This window comes from Emydura macquarii, unplaced genomic scaffold, assembly GCF_026122565.2.
Source record: "Emydura macquarii macquarii isolate MOO-44397 ecotype Brisbane River unplaced genomic scaffold, CSIRO-AGI_Emac_v2 contig_573, whole genome shotgun sequence".
In the NCBI taxonomy this organism is placed as follows: domain Eukaryota; kingdom Metazoa; phylum Chordata; order Testudines; family Chelidae; genus Emydura; species Emydura macquarii.
The window spans coordinates 286,729-307,191 of record NW_027130710.1 but is presented as its reverse complement, the minus strand read 5'-3'; the positions used below and the strand labels follow the sequence as shown (position 1 = coordinate 307,191).

General features: G+C 47.8%; 1 protein-coding gene across 1 annotated transcript; it reads left to right on the top strand.

Moving 5' to 3' along the window:
• The first annotated feature begins 170 nt into the window (after positions 1–170).
• TMEM127 (transmembrane protein 127) lies at positions 171–17,607 on the top strand. Its single transcript, XM_067540275.1, has 3 exons — positions 171–695; positions 12,783–12,947; positions 14,041–17,607. The coding sequence occupies exons 1-3, from the start codon at positions 452–454 to the stop codon at positions 14,346–14,348; spliced, it is 717 nt and encodes a 238-aa protein (XP_067396376.1). The 5' UTR covers positions 171–451; the 3' UTR covers positions 14,349–17,607.
• The last annotated feature ends 2,856 nt before the right edge of the window (positions 17,608–20,463 follow it).

Genomic DNA, 20,463 nt, shown 5'->3' with positions numbered 1-20,463 from the left:
CACTGGGACCCCTGGGGGACCCCCCATAGGAACCCCCCGGGGCCGGCTCAGACCCGTCTGTGCCCCCCGAACAGGGCCCCCCCGGGACCGGCTCGGATCTTGCTGCTCTGCTCTCCTCTCCCCAGTCGAGTCCCAGCCACCTGCCGCACCCACCAGCTGCCCACGGGTTGCCCACTCAGCGACCCCAGCACCCTCTGCTTCTGAGGCTGCCCGCAGTCTTCCCTCCTTCCCCAGTGCCTGGAGGGAGCCTGCGGCGCTGTGCCCCTCTGGCACCCCCCTCCGGCGCTGAGATTTCCTCCCTGAGCTTTGCCTCGGCCTGCCACGCACGCAGGTTGTCCTGGTTGGCGTTCATGCCCTGCTGAGGACCCAGAGCCGCGCTGTCCACGGCAGGTTGCACTGAGCTCCTTTGCGCCCCTCTGTGCTGGTTCCGTCGCGGGGAGAGGATTCTGGCATGTACACCCCAGGTGGCTCTGGCTTGCCCGGAGGGCGCAGGCGGAGAGGGCAGAGCGGAGGAGCCCTGCCAAAGCAGCCGGAGAGGAGCCTGGCCTCGGCGCTGCCCGGTGCCCTGTCTATCACCGCTCTGTGTACTGCGCTGGCGGAGCCTGCCTGGCTACGGATTCATGGGGGCACCTGCTCCCGTCAAGAGCTGGGCGTAGCTGATGTACTTGGCTACGTTGACCCAGAATTGCTTCGAGGTGAGAATGGGTTTATGCTGGGTTTCTCCTGGGATTGGAGGTGGGCAGGTATGTGATTGGGAAGGACCCCGGTCCAGTGAGCAGGCATTAGTGCCATATACTGTAACTTTAAAAGGGTTGGAAATCCCTGTAGAAGGACATCAGTCACTACATTCTCTCTATGACGTATTTGTACCATGAAGGCTGACATGGCTTGATCAAATCATCGTCTTTATTATGACTGGCTTCATCTCCCATCTGCTCGGCACCAAGAACTGAACAGCTTGAGCCTTGCCTTTAGACTTTGCTCTTGAGGCAAAATTCTGCACATTGATCGATCTGTCAAGTCTTTCCGCTCTAGTATTCTGCTTTTCGCTAAATTGCCTGTGGCATCAATGGCAGTTCCATGCATGTTGTTTTTAACTCTGTGCTGTGTAGCTCTGCAGGTGGAATTTTGCCCTAGGTTGGCCTGTAGCCAGTTTGGCTGAGTAGCAAAATGTTTGCATGCACCATAACTGGGAACCACATGTTCTTATTTTGATAAGATCGGTGCTATTTCACCCCAAGTTTTTAGTGACTCTCATTCAGTGTGTTCCATCAGAAATTAGACTGCGCTTTTTGGAGCAGAACCAGGATTTCATTCATGGTCCCTTTGAAAGTCCATGGCATTGACTTAATAGGGTTAGGATTCTGTATTCTAGTCTATTGCGATATTTAGAAAAGAGTTGACTAAGGGGTAATATGATAGAGGTCTATACAATCATGAATGATGTGGGAAAAGTGAATAGGGAAATGTCATTTACCTCTTCACATACCACAAGAACTATGGGTCACCCACTGAAATTAATAGGCAGCAGGTTTAAAACAAACAAAGGAAGTACTTGTTCACACAACTCCCAGTCAACCTGTGGAACTTGTTGACATGGGATGTCGTGCAAGCTAAAAGTATAACTGGGTTCAAAAAAGAATTAGATAAGTTATCTGAGGATAGGTCCATCAATGGCTATTAGCTAAGGTGGTCAGGGACATAACCCCAGGCTCTGGGCATCCCTAAACCTCAAACTGCCAGAAGCTAGGACTGGATGATGGGATGGATCACTCAAAATTGCCCTGTTTTGTTCATTTCTTCAGAAGCATCTGGCACTGACCACTGTCAGAGACAGGACACTGGGCCGTTGGTCTGGACTCATAATGGCTGTTCTCATGATCTTATACCACATTCATCACCCTAGTATCCAAGGTAGTGCATTAAACAACGCGTCTGACATCTGTCACATACAGTTCCCAGCAGGAGAAGCGTGTGCTGTGTAGTTTCTTGCTTTGGTAGGTTTTTAAATGTACATGTTGCTCTGTATTTATGCTAGAGAAGGGGGTTAAAAGAAATGCACCTTGCATGGAGAGGAAGGTGTTGAGGTTTGTGATGGTCCTTAGTTCCAGGGGGGAGTTCATTCCACAGGATTTCACCCCAGGTCTTTGCATTTCTCTACAGTGTCTGACCCGCTTCCGGGAGCTGTGTAATCACAGTGTAATGTGTAATTACACATCATTGGAAATTTGCATTAGGTTTAAAGACAGCACAATATATGACTTAAATTGTATAAAATGAGTGATATACCACTTCCTTGTTTAGTTTCTTTATTAGTGAAAAGTAAAGGTGGGGGAAAAAAATGGGGGAGAAAAATTGGTGAAAAACTTCAAAAAAAACCCAAAAAAACAAAAAAAAAACCCAGCAAAACTTAGTAACTTTCATTCCACGTTTTTAAAAGGAACTGTTTTTTCACTTTGAATTTTTTTTTATGGACATTTATATATTTTATTTGCAACAAAATTGTGTTTGGGGTTTCCGTCTCTCTCTTTGTCTCACCCCTTCCCATGGTTACCTGAGGAGGTTGTGGAATCCCCATCATTGGAGAATTTGAAGAATAGGTTACACAAACACCTTCAGAGATGGTCTAGGTGTACTTAACCCTATCTCAGCACAGGAGGTTGGGCTAGATGACCTCCTGAGATCCCTTCCCCCCATACATTTCTGAGATTCTAAAACATTCAGCTTCATAAAGGATCCACATTATCAACTTTTAAACCTTTATTAAACCTTCTGCTGAGTGTTATGTATTTCTACAAAGTGAATGCCGCAGTGGGTTGGTAAAGGGTCACCAATGGGTGTGTTCAATATTGTTTACTGCCTATCTCATAGCTACTTAGTTCATCTGTGTGAAATGAATCAATGCTTCTCTAACTAGATCCTAGTGGGCAAGTGTCTGTAGCACAAATGCCTCCCTTACTGTCAGACTTAACGGAGAGACCAAGGCCTGAATGGTCCATGGAGAACTGAGAAAGGATCCCTGTAGGTCTGGATTGAGGCATTTTAATGTGGGCAATTTGCTTTTTGTCTGTGTGTTCTGCATCTACTTTGGAGATAAATAGAGGACTTCATTTTCAGGTCTGTCAGTTCAGCACCTTTCACTAGCTCTAAATTCCTTTTAAATAAAAATCTGTCTGAAAAGTACCACTTCATATGATACATCCTTGGGATCAGCTTTGTTCTTGGCACTGGCTGGGAAAGCGGAAGGGGATGTTCTTAAGAAGCCAAGAAATACAGAAACCTTGGTGTAGTTGTTTTTTTTTAATTAATTTACTGTTTTAATCAAGCTGCTGTCTGATGTGGCTGAGAGGTTGTTTATATTGCTGTGTGATTATGTCATGTTTAGATCTGAATCCCTGTCTTCTATTGTATATCTGTTGTGTCTTGCTGCATGTTTCTGCAGATTGCGTCAAAGACATTAAGTTCCAGACATCCCGTTAGAGCAACCCCTATGGTTCAGGATATTAAGTCACTTGGAGTCTTTGACTCCTGTATTTTGCCCTGTTCCTCATTTTAAAAACTAGCATCCCCTGGGTGGGTGTCAGTCGTGAGATGTTATCTGTAGTGGTAAGTTTTGGAGTTGAGGCTGATCCAGCCAGCCCCAAAATCCAGATCCTAAGGTTGTGGCTTGTTTACACGGTGCATTAACGTGTACCAGTGGGGTGTGACTTCAAGTCCACACCAGCACGCTGTGCACTAACTGGCGCATGCTAACCGTTCCCTAGTGCGCAGTAACACGGTACTGGTTGAAATGGGACTGTATCAACGTGTGCTAGGGAACTTTTAGTGCATGTCAGCAGGGTTCACATGGGCCAGCTGGTGCAAGGCACACACTGGTGCGAATTAGAATTCACACCCCACTCTAGGTGCTAACATACTGTGTAAATAAGCCCTTTGGACTCATCACAAGTCACTTAGCTCTTGGGAGACGTTACCAGCATGAGAAGGCTACTTTAAACAGCTAGCCAGCAACTGCAAACTTCCAAATATGGATTTGCACTTGCCTCCTGGATCTGTGACCCTCCTCTCAATAGAAGCGATCCAATGTTAGCCAGGCCATGACTGCAAATGTGTTGCTAATAATTAAAAACTTGGGTTTTGAGAGTCCTAAAGTGGGGGAAACCTATATGTCTATTGTAAAACCATGTAATTAGCCTGGATTGATTTTCATAACAGAGAAATCTGAGCTGCAGCTGCCTGGTATCTGTGGCTCTTTCGGGTAGCGGAACCGTAAAGTGTGCGACTCAGAGTGCTGAGCATATTAAAGGGTGAATTTCAATAAAGTGCAGCACTGATTACGCTGCTTAACAATGGCTCCCCCCTTTTGGAATCCTATTAAAGAGCGTTATTTCGTTAAATATGCAGGTTCAGCTTTAAAGCATTAATCCACGACTTACTTATTAGCCACCATTTCCTTTGTATAAACTCACCCTCCGTGCTCCAGTAGCAGCCATATGTTTAGTGCTCCTGCAGTTGGGACGACCGCTGATCTTCTGAGCTGTGGTTTTAGGGAATCCAAAAGTGCAATGACTTCCTCACACTGTCAAAGGCCGCCATCACCTTTGTAAGGCTCACACTTCCAGCTGGACCAAGTAGCAAAGCTTCGAGGTTGCTTTGACTCCTCTGTGATAACACAACACCTAGTGCCACCTGTTTGGCCACTGTGCTAATTCAAGTGAGCAGTTTTTAAAAGCACAGCTTTAAAATTCTCCTAGGTGGCTTATCACTTCATAAAGCCCTGGGCTGCTTCTCGGGGCAGGAGGTGTTTTAGAAGTTTTGAAAGTGCTTCACAGTTAATAAGCTACAGTGTTTTTATAATATCTGTCTTCTGGGGGGCTTAGGAGACGACCGTAAAACTGCGCACAGGTGAGCCATGGAAGCAGAGATAACATCATAGAAATCTGCCCCATGGTGCATTGATTCCTGAGATCACGGGCACATGAACCCTGTAGTGTCCAGCAACAGAGTGTTGTGTATTTGCTTTCTGATGAGTTGAAGTGAAAAGTTAGGTCAAACAAAGAAAGGAAGAGTATTGTGTTTCTGATTTAAGCAGTGCAGCTCTGTGTCCTGCATCTAATCCTATGTTTTCATGGTTGAATTCTGCAGCTACAAACTTCAGTGTGAGAATTGCCTCAACACTGTTAAAATCCTAATCAAATCATACTCCCCAAGCTTTTCTCAACTCAATCATTCTGGCCTTTTGGGACCCATTTTTACCTCACGCCTATCATCTTTACTTATTCTGTGTGCGTGATCTGTTGTAAACTACATTCTTTATACCTATTTGCTTGTGTTGTTCATAACAAACTCTATGAGAATCCTGTAGCACCTTAAAGACTAACAAATTTCTGTGGGCATAAGCTTTCATGGGCTGCAACCCACTTCATCAGATGCATGAAATGGAAATCACAGATAGGTGTATATATATATACATCCAAGGGTAAGGAAAAACAATGGGGAGGGTAGGTGTTAGCAAAGTCCTTTCAGTTAGAATAGATGAGGCCTGTTCACAACCGTTGATCAGAAGGTGAGAATGTGTGAACAGTGACAATTACTTCTTGTAATGAGAGAACCATTCCAAGTCCCTATTCTGACCCAGTTTGATTGTGTCAAGTTTGCAGATCAGTTCCAGCTCTGCAGTTTCTCTTTGAAGTCTGTTTTTGAAGTTTTTTTGTAGAAGTATGGCAACTTTCAAGTCAGCTACAGAGTGTCCTGGGAGATTGAAGTGCTCTCCGACTGGTTTATGGCTGTTACCATTTTTTATGTCTGATTTGTGTCCATTTATTCGTTTGCGTAGTGACAGTCCGGTTTGGCCAATGTACATGGCACATATTACATTAATAGATGTGCAGGTGAATGAGCTCCTGATGGTGTGGCTGATGTGGTTAGGACCTGTGATGGTGTCACTAGAGTCAATGTGCGGGCAGAGTTGGCAACGGGGTTTGTTGCAGGGATAGGTTCCTGGGTTAGTGTTCTTGTTATATGGTGTATAGTTGCTGGTGAGTATTTGCTTCAGGTTGGGGGGCTGTCTGTAAGCAAGAATAGGCCTGCCTCCCACGGCTTGAGCAAGTGAGGGATTATCTGCTAGGATAGGTTGTAGATCCTTCATGATGTGTTGGAGAGATTTTAGTTGGGGACTGTAGGTGATGGCCAGTGGTGTTCTGTTGTTTTCTTTGTTGGGTCTGTCCTGTAGCAGGTGATTTCTGGGTAGCCGTCTGGCTCTGTCAATTTGTTTCTTCACCTCCCCAGGTGGGTATTGTAGTTTTAAGAATGTTTTATGGAGATCCTGTAGGTGTTTGTCTCTGTCTGAGGGATCGGAGCAAATCCGGTTGTATCTTAGGGCTTGGCTGTAGACAATGGATCGTGTAATGTGTCCAGGGTGGAAGCTGGAGGCATGAAGATACCTATTGCGGTCAGTTGGTTTTCGGTATAGAGTGGTATTAATGTGACCATCCTTTATTTGTATTGTAGTGTCCAGGAAGTGGATTTCTTGTGTGGACTGGTCCAGACTGAGGTTGATGGTGGGGTGGAAATTATTGAAATCCCAGTGGAATTCTTGGAGGGACTCTTTCCCATGGGTCCAGATGATGAAAATGTCATCAATGTAGCGTAGGTAAAGGAGAGGTGCTTGGGGACGAGTTTTGAGGAAGCGTTGTTCTAGGTCAGCCATAAAAACGTTGGCATACTGTGGGGCCATGAAGGTGCCCATCACTGTGCCACTGACTTGGAGGTATAAATTGCCTCCAAATCTGAAGTAGTTGTGGGTCAGGACAAAGTCACAAAGTTCAGCTACCAGGTGTGACATATGATCATCATCAGGGAAAATGTTCCTGCTGGCCTGTAGTCCATCTTTGTGTGGAATGTTGGTGTAGAGCTTCTACCTCCATAACAAACTCTGACTTTCCATCCGAGGATCTCCGTGAACTTGGGATGTGTGGCATGGCAGCTGTGGGAACTAGTGACACCCAGTGACATGGCGGTGTTGGGAATAGAACCCAGGTCTCCTGACTCCAGTTCACTTCTCTAACTTGTAGCCACCCGGTCCCATGTAGATATCACAAAGGATGACACAAACGCTTGTGTTTAAAAGAGCTCTCTCATTGCAAGCACTAGAGTGTAGTTCTGCTGGCTGGTTTCTTTGCAGATTGTAATCCAGATTTCTCTTTGGGAAATTGATTTCTGAGGAGGAGGATTCACCATTGATTCTCATTCTGTGAAATTTTTGTTTGCATCTTTCATTCTTGGGGCCTGTTGTATTAACTTAGGTGGATTATGGCAGCCCATCCATTCAAAGGTGTTAACATAACCCACTCACTCTCCAATATGAAATAGTTTTAAACAAGGTTTGGTGTACAGAGACCTCAGCCTGCGTAGTACCATGGCAAAGTGGCAAACACACCGTTAAAATCCTTTTTAACCTTTTATTAAAGATACTGAAGAAGACTGAACAACAGTTAAAGCATTTGAAATGTAAAGTACTAAATAAGGTAATCATTTTAACATCCCTTGTTCCCTTTCCCTTGTGCTGGAAAGAGTTTTTAGAAGAAGAAACCTAGTGTTTGACAGTCTTTTAGATGGCAACAATGTGTAATAACTGTCCTTTGGGGGAAAAGAGAAGTTTGTTTAGATGGGCTGGAGTTGTTACCGCTGTTGTTAAAATCTGATCCTGTTTCCTAAGAAGACGAGACAAGACAAAGCCACAAAAGGGGAGAGAAAAGAACAGCACAGGTAGAAAATGCACTTTCTGTCCCTGGTGTTGACTTTTAAGCTCAGTGCTGGAAAAAAATCAGGCACAGCATACAGTCTTATCAGCCACTCCAAGTCCTGGCAGACTTGTACCAGCATTGAGCTGGTTTAGGGCATTGCTTTTAGCTGCCTCTCCGATCACAGGCTTACAGCTGTGTTGCAAAATATGCAGTTTGGCTGGCTAAGACAGACTCTGTTAGACAGAAGGACAAAGGAGAGGCTAAGAAAGAGAAGACATAAGGTAGGGAAAGAAAAGAATACACAGAGGGGAGGGGGAGAAGAGAAAAACTTTTTCATCCCAGATGGTGTTTGGGATTCAGCCGGCATTGGTGGAGGTGGCGATGTCTCTGGCCCAGTCTGAGTGAAGACGTCTTTCAGGATTGGGATGAAGGTGGTCCAGGAGGCAGGGGGGTGGCAGACATGATGGTGAAGCTTGCTCCTTCCCCTTCTCCATCCTTCAGCCAGCCAGCTTCCCCCAAAAGTCTCTTTTTGAGGACCCTCAAAGTGAGAGGCAGAATACAGGAATAGCCCATCCTCTCATTAATTTGTCCACCAGTTAGACCTAGTTTCTGACACCAATTCTAGTTCACTGATTGCTGGTTCCACACTTTCTTGTTCACCCAGCATGATTTTAACATAGTCCTTGAGTTATATCGGTAGGCCTTTTAGGTTGGACTAATTTCATCTTTCTGTCTCACTTTTGCACCTTTTCCCATCTATGTTTGTTGTTATAGGCTATTGTGACGTTCCATGAACTTTTTATCACTTCTTACAATTATGCTCACAATTAGGATAAATTTATAGGCCCGGTTTTATAACCGTCTGATGGAGAACTTACTCTGACATAGGTTAAGTGACTGCTTGGCATCTGTGACTGGAATAACACTGTGCTCAATTTGGGTACTTACTTGTGGAATATGTTTTTATGCAGATTTATGTTGCCATGATGAAAGTGATATAAAGAAGAAGTGACTTGCCTGTGGAGTGTCTAGTCAGCTGGGAAGGGTATCCAAGACAGTTTCATGTGAAAGAGACTAGGCTAAAATAACTCATGTGCAAAGCCTCACACAGGTCAGAAATGCTGCTAGTCGAGTGGTCTATGCTGTAAACAACACCACTCACCTAGAAGGAGATAGGTTCCCCTGCAGAGGGGCAGTGAACAGCTGAGATGAGTCAAGAATCCTGCCACAAGGCACCAGAAGCAGTTTGTGACTGTTACCAAGACCATGTTAGAGCAATGGACCAGGGGCCTGGAGGTCTTGGGTTCTCACACAGGCTGTACCAGTGACTCACTGTGACCTTGGGCAATCACATCCCTTGGGCCTCCCTCAGTCCTCAATATCTGTAACACACACGGCTGTTAAAAAGCAGGTGCTGTGTGTGCCCTGATTTTTCTAAGGCAAATAAATATAAACAGAGCCTGAAGAAAGAGAACCTTGGTTATTACTGACCTGTACTTAGTGCAGGATAAGATCATCTACATAACATCTTCACAATATAGCTAGATTTTTATGTGCAGTGTAGACTGTGGTTCCCCTTCTCCACCATTTTACAATATCTTAATCTGAGACTCTCACTGTAGCAAGGAGATGAGAAATCCCACAATGGCCATTCCATATTAAATCGCCTCCTTTCTAATTCATACACTATCCCCGTTAGATCCACATGAGTTACCCCTTACATCCACACAGAGCATCATTTAATCTCAGCTCCTGTGCCACTGCTGTAATCATGGCCTTGTTAACTGTGAGTCACAAGCTGCTTCTGATGCCTTCTGACAGGATGTTTAACGTCACTGCAAGCGCTCACTTCCCCTCTGCAGGTGGCTCTCCCCCTAGTTTGATGGGGGTGGTGGTGTTTACAGGGGATGCCTTTGGGGATCCAACTGCATGATCTGGGCCTTATTCTGTATAGTCTTTCACACAAGCCATATTAACATACATCCCTTGCTTCCCAGCCTAACACGCCAGTACAATAACATCAGAGGGTGAGAGGAATTGAGTGATACAGGCAAGGGAGAAAAGTGAAGATCTGCAGTTGAAGTTAGGAAATGAGCTGGAGCGAGATACAGAAGGGCAGGTCCAGACTGCTGCTGCAAGAGCCTGCAGCTCCAAGATCATGGTCAGGGCCGGAGAGGAAGTTGGTGCTAGTTGAAAGAAGAAAGGATGCAGAAAGAGGGAACACGCTCATGAGTTCGGTTGGAACAAGTCTGTAGAGGATATAAAAATGTCTGGGTTGTGTAACTGGGTCAGGTTTTTGACACACAAAAACCAACCCCACCCCCAAGCCATTTCACTGCCTGTATCATTAAAACCTTCCACACCAGGTTGCACTGTTTCAGCCAGCTGACTTTTCCACATACCCAATTGCCTGGTATACTACAGAGAGGTGTGTGTCAGCTCCATCGGCAGAACGCTGAAAACAATTGCTGCAGGCAACATATAAAAATTCATGTCGGTTTTCAGACCGCGAACGTGTGGTTAAAATGTGATGCTTATGCAGTGTTAAATGATTGAAACCTTTGCTGGGGATGCTAGAACAAGAGTTGTTTCAGTCAGTTGCTAACAGTTCATTGTCATCAACAAAGAGGAGGAATTGCATCCAGTCTCTTCCGGGAGCTATAGTGTGTTGTGCTTACCAGTGTTGGTTAGCCGAAATACAAAATAAGCCACAGTGATCATTCTCTGCTACAACTGCTGCTGCTGCTGCTGGACTAAATGAGCTTGTCTGGTGCCAATGGGCACCTTCATTGGCAGTCTCAGAGGCTGAGAACTGACACAAACATGGAGACGGAACTGCCCTATCCTATCACCGCTCCAGGCCGAGCACGGCGGTGGTGGCCTTGGGGGAACTTGTCCTGTGTTCTCCAGGCTGTACTTAATCGGTGCACAGAAGGAGATGTATTCTTTTGGGCTGCCAGATTTCAGCATCGTAAAACTCACATGAAGGAAAACTTGCCAGCACAAGTGAGCGTAGATCATTATTGGACTAGTTAAGAGCAAATCACAGTTACCCTTTTAAGGAATGGCCACCCCTGGGCACTGCAGGGCATGCTCTGTTTCCACAGCACTCCGCATTCATCTAGACACAACGTTAGGAGCATTACCAGGAGGCTGTATTACTAACACAGGCTAATTTGCAGCCTCTTTTGTTATTTCCTGTTTCCCCGGCTGCCTTTGATTCTTCTGTGTATCCTGAGTCAGTTTTCATCAGCATAATAACTTCCTGTTAAATGTTTGAGTGATCTGGTTAACAGTTGAAGCATAAAGGCAATACGCTTTGAAATACTGCGGTAAATACAATGGGCAGTGTCTTGGTTTGGGCCTGTAACTGTTGTGTTTTGTTGTTGTGAGGTCATCAGCACCTCTTGAGAGACGCTGACTACCCACGCTCCTGACTGAAGTCAACAGGAGCTGAGTGTTCACAGCACCTGAGTTTGGGTGTAGATCTCTTTCACCATTGCTGTCCTGTGGGAAGAGCTTGGCTGGGTGACTGGGCTGGTGCAGAAGGCATCTGAGTTGATACTTCGATCTGGTCTGGCAGGCAAGCTGTGCTCCCATGAGGGATGTAAAAATTCATTTAAGAAGCCGTTTAAATGTTCTAAAAATAGAAGGTTTAAATGGTTAAACATGTCGGAGGGGGAGGGAGAGCTGTGCTGGGCTCAGTTCCTCCCTGCCAAATGAGAGCTGCGGCTCCCCTCACCACGCGTGCGGAGCTGTAGCTGGGCAGCTATCACTCGTGGGGAGCTGAGCTGAGCCGAGCCCAGCTGCGGCTCCCCACCCCTGTGCTGGGCTCCGCACCTCCCTGTGAACAAGAGCTGCCCAGCTGCTTTCACTGGTGGGGAGCTGAGCCCAGCTGCCACTCTCTGCCCCCCAGCTTAAAACATTTCAGCAGCTGCTTACCCTTTAAATGTTTAGGCCAGTGGCTCCCAACCCATGGCCCGGGGGTCTTTCAAAGTGGCCCTCCCCTCCCGCTGGCTGCAGAAGGGAGCTGCTGCTCAAGGACCCAGGCGGAGCGCGGTGCCATGGGGCTGCAAGACTGGTGCAGACTCCTTGCGGCACCCAAGGGGACAGGAGATCAGCACTGCCCTCCCCTGGGTCCCTAAGCAGAGGGGAGCACTGATCTCCTGATATCCCAGGCTGCAGAAACGAGCCACTGCCTAGGGACCCAAGCGGAGTGCACAGGTCTACAGGATGCGTGTGGTTTCCCTGCAGCAGCCAGGGGGACGGGAGATCAGCAAGGAGGCAGCCCCCCTTGCTGCACTCCTTCCGTCTGGCTGCAGTGGGGGGGAGGGGTTCAGAGCAGCCAGGACCCACCCTGCTTGAGGAGGGGCAGGACTCTAAAAATCAGGGCCTTCCGGTTCGTCCTGCACTTAGCAGCCCACCCACCCTGACTTAGCTGCTAGGCCATGTGCTTCAGTGTGTAGTGACAGTCACTCACCTACACTAGTGCTTTGTCTGAGAGTGTGAGACATACTGGGAGTGATTTGTAGGTGTGAAATAGTGAATGTCAAAATGAGCACAGTAGCCTCAAAATGTTTACTTTCAAAATGCAGTGATGTGTAGCCCTTTGTGGTGGATACGTCAATGCGTGTTTTATGAGTTGAGAGACTGGTGTAAAAATGATATTTGTGGCCCGTGAGCCAAAAAGACTGGGAACCACTGGTTTAGGCGTTTACATCCCTAGTTCCCCTGTCTGATAACTGATCAGTCATTCCTGCTGTGGCGGGGGGACAGAAGTGTGCTGTCTGGATAAAGAGTGTGAACATTAGCAGTAGAAATATGCTCTGCAGATCCCCAAATGAAGATGCCCCAGATAAAGTCCTGATAGATGAAGGATGATGCCTGTGTAGTCTCCTGCCTGGGTTCTGACGCATGGAAGGCTGTATGACTCTGTTCTGAAAAGCCCATGTCATTTTCTGAATGAGCCAAGAAGCTCAAAATCTATCATGAAACAGAGAGACTTTGAGGTTTGACACTTCGTATTTTCTTTCTCAGACTACTGCATGAACCCACAGACAGTTTTGTTGCTCCGGGTCATCGCTGCTTTCTGCTTCCTTGGAATAATCTGCAGCCTTTCCGCTTTCCTGCTGGATGTTTTTGGACCCAAGCATCCTGCGCTGAAGATCACTCGGCGCTATGCCTTTGCTCACATCCTCACAGGTAACTCCCAGGGCATTTGCACCGCGGTTGTGTGATGGTGTATGAGCATAGCAGTTAGCACAATCAACTGCAGCGTGGAAAGCTGAGTTAATATCTTACCCTGGGCCCTTTTACACCCTCAGCCAACTGTACCTCCGAGCATAGCAAATGGGATACAGTATTGCTATCCAAAGGGGATTGTCCTGCCTTTCTTGTGTCCCTGATTCCTGCCATGTCAGCATTCTCAACTGCAGAGCCCATGTACCTTTATCTTCCCCTCTACTGTCCACACAGAGCAGTGTTACAGGGGGGGGATGGTGTGTGCTTTGGCTGCAGGAATCTTGCTCCACATCGTGCAGCGGGGGTTACATCTGGGAGAAATTGAGGCCTAGGATGAAATTTATTATTAGTCTGTTACTCGGGTCTCATTTTCAGGGTGGCCGCTTAGCACAGACAGAATGAAAAGATAACCATGGCTCCCCCTTCCCCAAAGTCAGCGCGGTCATTGCCATTGATTTCAGTAGCAGCAGGCCTGTACCCACCACCTGCTGCGTGTCGCTCTCCGCACTGCGCCTGCTTTCTCTTCCAGCTCATGGTGACTAGGATTGTTATAAATCAGCCCTGGACATGTGCTGAAGATGTCGTGCAAAGATGCGTAACATGCATGAACCTTCAGCTTCCCTTCCTGCCTGCTGGCCTCCCATGTGCTCCTTCCCCCATTTGCGAAAGACGCATTTAGGGATTGAATGCTCTGGCCCCGATGCCCAGTCATTTTTAGCCCATTGCCCATGATTTCTTCCATCCTATTTTGGCTTTTATCTCAGGTGTCCGTTTCTCCCCTTCTAGTTGATGAATCCTCCCACCACATGCTCGAAATACGTTGTGCGGGTTACAGAAGTCTGTCTGAGGGCCGCATGCATTACTGTGCAGAGACAGAGGGCTGGCCCTGAAAATCTGGGCTTCTCTGTTTAGTTTGTGATGGTCTCATCCCAGTGGGTTTCCCATGCAGGCTCACTGATTTTTTTGCCTAACAAATAGAATCATTCTCTTTCTCCTTGGTCACTTACTTCTCTCTCTCTCTCTCTTTCATATCCTCCGCGGCTGCTGGTCTCAGTTTTGCAATGTGCCACCGTGATTGGATTCTGTTACTGGGCCTCGGAGCTGATTCTTGCACAACAGCAACAGCACAAAAAGTACCATGGCTCTCAGGTCTACGTCACCTTTGCTGTCAGCTTTTACCTGGTGGCGGGAGCTGGCGGAGCATCCATCCTTGCCACTGCTGCCAACCTGCTGCGCCACTACCCGACCGAGGAGGAGGAGCAGGCCCTGGAGCTCCTGTCCGAGATGGAGGAGAATGAGCCTTACCCAGCGGAGTACGAAGTGATCAACCAGTTCCACCCGCCGCCTGCTTACACGCCGTAATGCTGTCAGCGAGCCATAGGGGGCGGCAGCGAGGCTTTCTCCCAGCCCCCCGAAACTAACTGCCCACCACCTCTTGGGAATGCACTCCCTTGCCTCTGAAGGCCACACACCAGTGCTTCACTTCCCAGGCACCTTGCTCACTTCTTATGCTCTTCTCCCCACAAGGGACAGGACTTGCTTTAGAGAGTTGAATGACCAGCAGTTTCTTTTTACAGAGTCCCCCCAAAATGCCCTAGTTTTATGGACTTTGTTTTGTGATTTTTATCTCCCACTCCCATGCACTGTATGTATCTTGCATTGCTGAAATAGTACATGACCAGGGTGATTTCAGCAGCTCTCAACGTCCTGGGTAATCTCACGCTCGTCCTGCGCTGCCCTACTACTCCCACTCACTGACCAGCATAGTGTGGGAATACACAGCTGTGAAGGGGTGAAATCACACCTGTGAGTGACATGCATGTGCATACATGTGGGGGGCAGAGGGGGATTTCCACAATCTCACATGGTGATATTCAAGATCTCAGTCACGCTGGCGCGTACACCTACATGGAGGTGAAAATCACACAGGTACACGTGCCTGCATTAGAGGTGAATTGTACAAACTGCTGCTGTTATCCGTGCAAGCTGTCAAGCCTCTGTAGAGGTGAAGCTTAGTGATAAGCGCACCTGGAGAGGTGTGTTCCATAGGAGCACAATGACACCTACGTATCGGTGAAACTCCCACCACTATGAACTAGTGTGTAGAGGAGAAATTCCTTTATACCAATAGCATACTAGTTGAAAAGTCCAGCAAATCTGCCACCGCTGCTTTAGCCACTTCCACACTCTGATTCATGCTATTTACACAAGCATTTTGCACTTTATTCTCTGACCTCACAGCCCTTTTTTCCCCCAGACTTCTGGGGAACTGTGGAACTTGCTAGGACCAGCTGCTGTATACTGCTACCATTAAGCGGCCCTCAGATAAGTTTGCAAGCATTGGGCCAGAGCTGGGTGAAAGATTAACCCTGGCTTTAAAAGAAGCTGTGCTAATTTCAAGGGTGGTATAGAGGGAGCTGTCTATCTGTTCAGGTCCAGCTCCCATGGATAGCACAGCACAGTACCAGCCGGTGGCTCTATGACAGCTATTAGTCTGTTTAGTGTTTAAAAAAAAGAACAATATTCTGTACAGTGACCACTACTGACAACCTGTTCTGTGGTCTCCACTACACAATGTCACACATTGGCTAGAGATTGTACGCAAATTCTGTCCCCACCCAGACCTGCTCTGGTTTTAAGGCATTTTGTCCCCTTTTCTTTTAATCTAGAGGGTTTTCTCTCCCTTTTTGTCCTTGCCCGTTACAAAGACCATTCTCCCAGCTGAAGAGGATAGGCTACAGCCAATCAGCAATCTTCCTCTAGCAGCCCCAGGAAGCACTATAGAGCAACTCAAAGTGCTTTATCTCCACAAGGAGCACTGGACTGGGCTCCCTTCTCCCTACGCATGTGTAGTAGTGCAGTGAGCTAGCGCCAGGCCTGCTGAGAAGGAGCCAGTAACACCCATTCACATACTTGCACTGTGCCGGCCACCATCATCACAATGGTCGGGACAGCATATAACACTGAAAGACGTTGAAGGGGAAACGGTGAAACTCACTGCTGCAGGGCGGGGATCGTTTTTAAAGAGGTTTTAGAAGGTGACCTGCATGTCACTGAAATGCTGAGATGAGTTGGGTGTGGGCTTTGGCCATGTTCTTCAAATGGAAGATGGAGGCTCGGAGGGAAGGTTATGTCTCCAAGTGCTGGCTTGGCACTGATGGTGCAGTGGCTTGTCTGAGTCACCTTAGTACAGGCCTACTGCACTCTGTAACTCTTACACAGTTCCTTATTGAGTAAATGTTTCAAAAAATAACAAACAGGTAACCCATAGAGTTAAAGGGGCAAAGTTATAAAACATCCAGGGACAATATGCAGGTTATCGTTTGGAGGCACGGGGAGTGGTTGAAAGTCTGGGGAGAATAACAAGGGATAAGCTGCGGGGTCCTGGATAGGGGGTGATGGTGTGGGCGCTAAGAGATACAAGGGGATATATGGGAATGGGGGAACTTTACTAAGTATGTCTGTGGGTTACTTTTGGGGGTGTTTAACAAAGAGAGCAAATAAGTCCATACAAAGTGGTGCGTCCCTCATTAGGTCCGATGCATCCTCTCTTTCTCTTTGAATGTACATCTGATTTGTTACCAGCCGTTTTTTCAGCTCATTCCTTCCCCTCCCATATTTGCAGTGGCGTTGGCAACGCAAAAGAGATCTCCAGTGTAATCCAACGTCCAGCCCTCAGCTCACAGGTGCAACCCTGGAGTTTTTTCCTAGCAGAATGTAACGCATCCTCCCCCCCATGTCACCCGCTTAAGGGAAAGCAGCAAAGCCTGTAAATGGATTCTGGAGAGTTACTAAGGAATCTTCTCCACTAAAAGGCTTGGAGCAGCAGGAGGAACAAATAGATAAGGAGTCTGAGAAAGGCCTGTTAGAACTTAGAAGTAACTGAAGTGGGAAAAAGGCTGCCATTGGTAACAGGAATGGGGTCTTCTTCAGCAAGCAGCCAGTTGTCTCAGCTTTGCTCTTCTCTTCGGCTTCAATGTAATGGTCAGCTTAATGCCAGCGGTTCTACATGCAGCCACAGAGAGTATTGGTGAGGCCCCTAGCCTGTATCCTGATGGCTAATATGGTCTTGCCAGTACTCGGCAACCTTGCTCTGATATTGAACTACAATGCATTGACGTAGTGGATTCTAGTGACCCTTGCGTCTGGTTTGGGTGGAAAACATTCTGGGTTTCCCTGTACTGCTGGGAGGAGAGAGAGAGGGTTGGACTAAAAATACCCAATGCTTAAAAAATTGTATTTCTGTAAAAATACTTTAATTATCCCCAGCTAATAACTGACCCTCGGAGCTGGAGGAAATCTGGGGAAAACCTCATGCCCAGCCACTCCACGCAGCTTTCTCTTCCTCCTCTAGCCCTGGGGAGGGGAAGCAGAACAGGCGATGCATTGAGGTGCCAAAGGGACTTGGACCCGCTTTAGGAACAGTGGCCACCTCTGCTCAGCTGGTTTCTGCAGCTGGGACTTCACAACTGGTTTACAGGTGATCCATGCATTCAGTCTGTTAGTCTGATCCTTTTTACATCATTCACGTCATCTACAAGGCACTGGTGGCTTATGTAAATTCATCTCTCTGTTCTGATTTCTTTTTTTTCTAGAGAAAATAAAAAGAATGTAACTAGTCTCCCCTGGGAGTCCTCACTCTTTATTTCAGCCAAGATTAACTGTCACGGTGCTGAAGAACAAGAGAATTAGGGGGTCACTTTGACAGGAGTTGGTCCTTGTCATTTGTAAGCTCCGTTTAACAAGCCCTCTGCTGCTTCCGTGGCACAAGAAACTCTCCATTTCGTAGAAGGGAAATGATGAAAGAAGGTGACTTGCCCAAAACAAGAGATGCCGCGCGGGAGGTAGAGCTGGGGCGTTCCTTGTTGCTAGGCCTGTGATATAATCCACCAGTGGTGGTTGCTTTACATTCCACAGCTGGGACCAAGCAGAGCTGTAGCACTCCTGCTACAATAGGGGTGATTGAATCTCATGCTGCAGGCTGTGACCCTGCCAGGGGTCAGGACACTTCATTGCCAGTACTGCACGGCTGGCTGAGTGCCTGCCACGGGGGGGGTTTCATTAGAATGAAGCATCCAGGAGAGCCAACTGCTGGAGCCTTGATTCGACGCAGCCTGGATGAAGAACGGGTTTGCTGTGGCAGGATGGATGATCATCCAGGCTATCTGGACATGGAATACTGGTGCCGTTTGAGGTTTCCCATTTTAAAGGGAGTGCTTTACCTTCTCGGAAGAGGGCATTCGGTCTTAAGTTGGTTAATGGATAGCAGTCAGCCCCACATGGCCATGCTCTGGCCGGTGGCAGGAAGAAGGGAAGTCAGTTCTTCTTGGAGTGCTTGCTCATGTCCATTCCAATGTAGGTGTGTGTGTGTCGCATGCACCGCACCCAGAAGCCTTTTCCCCGGTGGTATCGTCCAGGTTGGCTCTAGTGTCCTCTGGAGTGGCACCTCCATGTCGAGGCATATAGGGAGCTGCCGCCCCCTCAGTTCCTTCTTTCCATCCACTTCTATCTTCTGTTTCTCCTCAGTGTTACCTACAAACAACTATACAGAGTTGTTAATAGTGGTCGTTCGCTAGGGTGAATAATGACAGTGAGTTCCCCACCCTGCGGACTCCTCCGGCCAGGCCCGGGGCATGGCTTCCGGCCAAGGCTGCAAAAGATGTGCCACTTGCCCCAACAAGATCCCAGTGAATGACCTGCACGAGAACTGTCTACAGTGCCTGGGAGAGGGGCACATTGCTGCTAAGTGCTGCATTTTGTGTGAACTTTAGCCCGAGAACTAAAAAGGAGAGACCGCGCAGGCTCAAGTTCCTGCTTTTGGAAGGGGCACTCTGTTGGGCCGCCAAGCGGACTTGGCACCGTCTAGCCTACCTCCTTGGCACGCAGTGCCCTGGCCTCAGTCAGAGATCCACAGCGCAGCTCAAGGTCCCTGGCCCCGACATTCCTCGCTGGCTCAGAGGACAATGGCGCTGACGGAATGGCACAGCTGGCCATCGCCGGTGCCCCCGAAAGAAGACGAGGAAGTCAGAGGTTGTTCCCTGGTGAAGAAAGCACAACGGGTGAGAGTCATGACAGATCACCCGCACCCAGGGACCTTGCAGTCGGTGCCTTTGACTCCGGCCTAGGCTGAAGGGCTGTCGAGTCCGGCACGCAGGGACTCCCCAACGGTGAGCCTTGCAGGGGATTCTACTTTGGCTCCCCCAACTACCCCGGAGACTCTGCTGACCCTCCCAATGCCTCTTCCCTCCCCAGAGCTGTGGGCTAGGGTGATCATCCCAGATGCTGCGGGAAGTAGCCGAGTCAAGGCAGGGCCTGAATACAGGGAAGCCGGCGGCACTGATGAAGCAACGTTCCCTATCTCAGGAGACCTCAAGGACCAAGCCACGGCACCAATCGAGCTCGGTCCTGGCATTTGAGATCTTGGCGCCGTTTTCACTCATGGCACTGATGGAGATCACAGAGCTAATCCCAGTCTCAGACCATTCACAGCACCGTTCTAGCTCAAGCCACGATCACGCAACCCGATGCCGTTCCCCCGGATCCCAATCTCCATCGCAATGCCGGGACACATCACAGCACTGTGCCCCATCATGTGTCCCCCTTATAGTCTTGGCCATCACAAAATCCTCTGACAAAGAATTCTACAGGTTCACCATGTGTAGTGTGAAGAAATACTTCCTTTTGTTTGTTTTAAACCTGTTAATTTCATTTGGTGACCCCTCGTTCTTGTGTTAGGAGGAGTAAATAACACTTCCTTATTCACTTTCTTTACACCAGCCATGATTTTATAGATCTCGACTGTGAGCTCGAGTCATCCCCTTTCCAAGCTCAAAAGTCCCAGTATCTTTACTCTCTCGTCAGCTGGAAGCTTTTCCATACCCCTAATAATTTAACCCCTAATAATTGTTGTTGCCCTTTTCTGTACCATTTCTAATTCTCTCTCTATATATTTTTTTTTTGAGATGAGGCACCCAGATCTGCAGGCACTATTCAAGATGTGGGTGTACCATAGATTTATAAAGAGGCAATATACTATTTTCTGTCTTATTATCTATCCCTTTTGTAAATGGATCACTTGATGATTAGCTGGTCTATTCATTCCCTCTGAAGCACCTAGTGTTGGCCACTAGCGGAAGATAAGACATGGGGCTAGATGGACCATTGGTCTGACCCAGTGCGGCCCTTCTGATGGTTCCTAGAGCTTCCCAACATTCTATGAGCGCTTTTTTCTGCTGCTGCTGCACAGTGAGTGGCTGTTTCCAGAGAACTATCCACAATGACGCCAAGATCTCTTCCGTGAGTGGGAGCTGCTAATTTAGAGCCCATCGTTTGGCATGCAGAGTGGGGTTTATGGTCCAATGTGCGTGCATTGCTTTGCATTTATCAACAGGGACTTGTAGAGGCCCAAGCAGGGACGGACATCGCCGGGAGGTGAGTGCGTGGCCAAGCAGAGGGTGTTGGCGGCAGGACTCTGGCA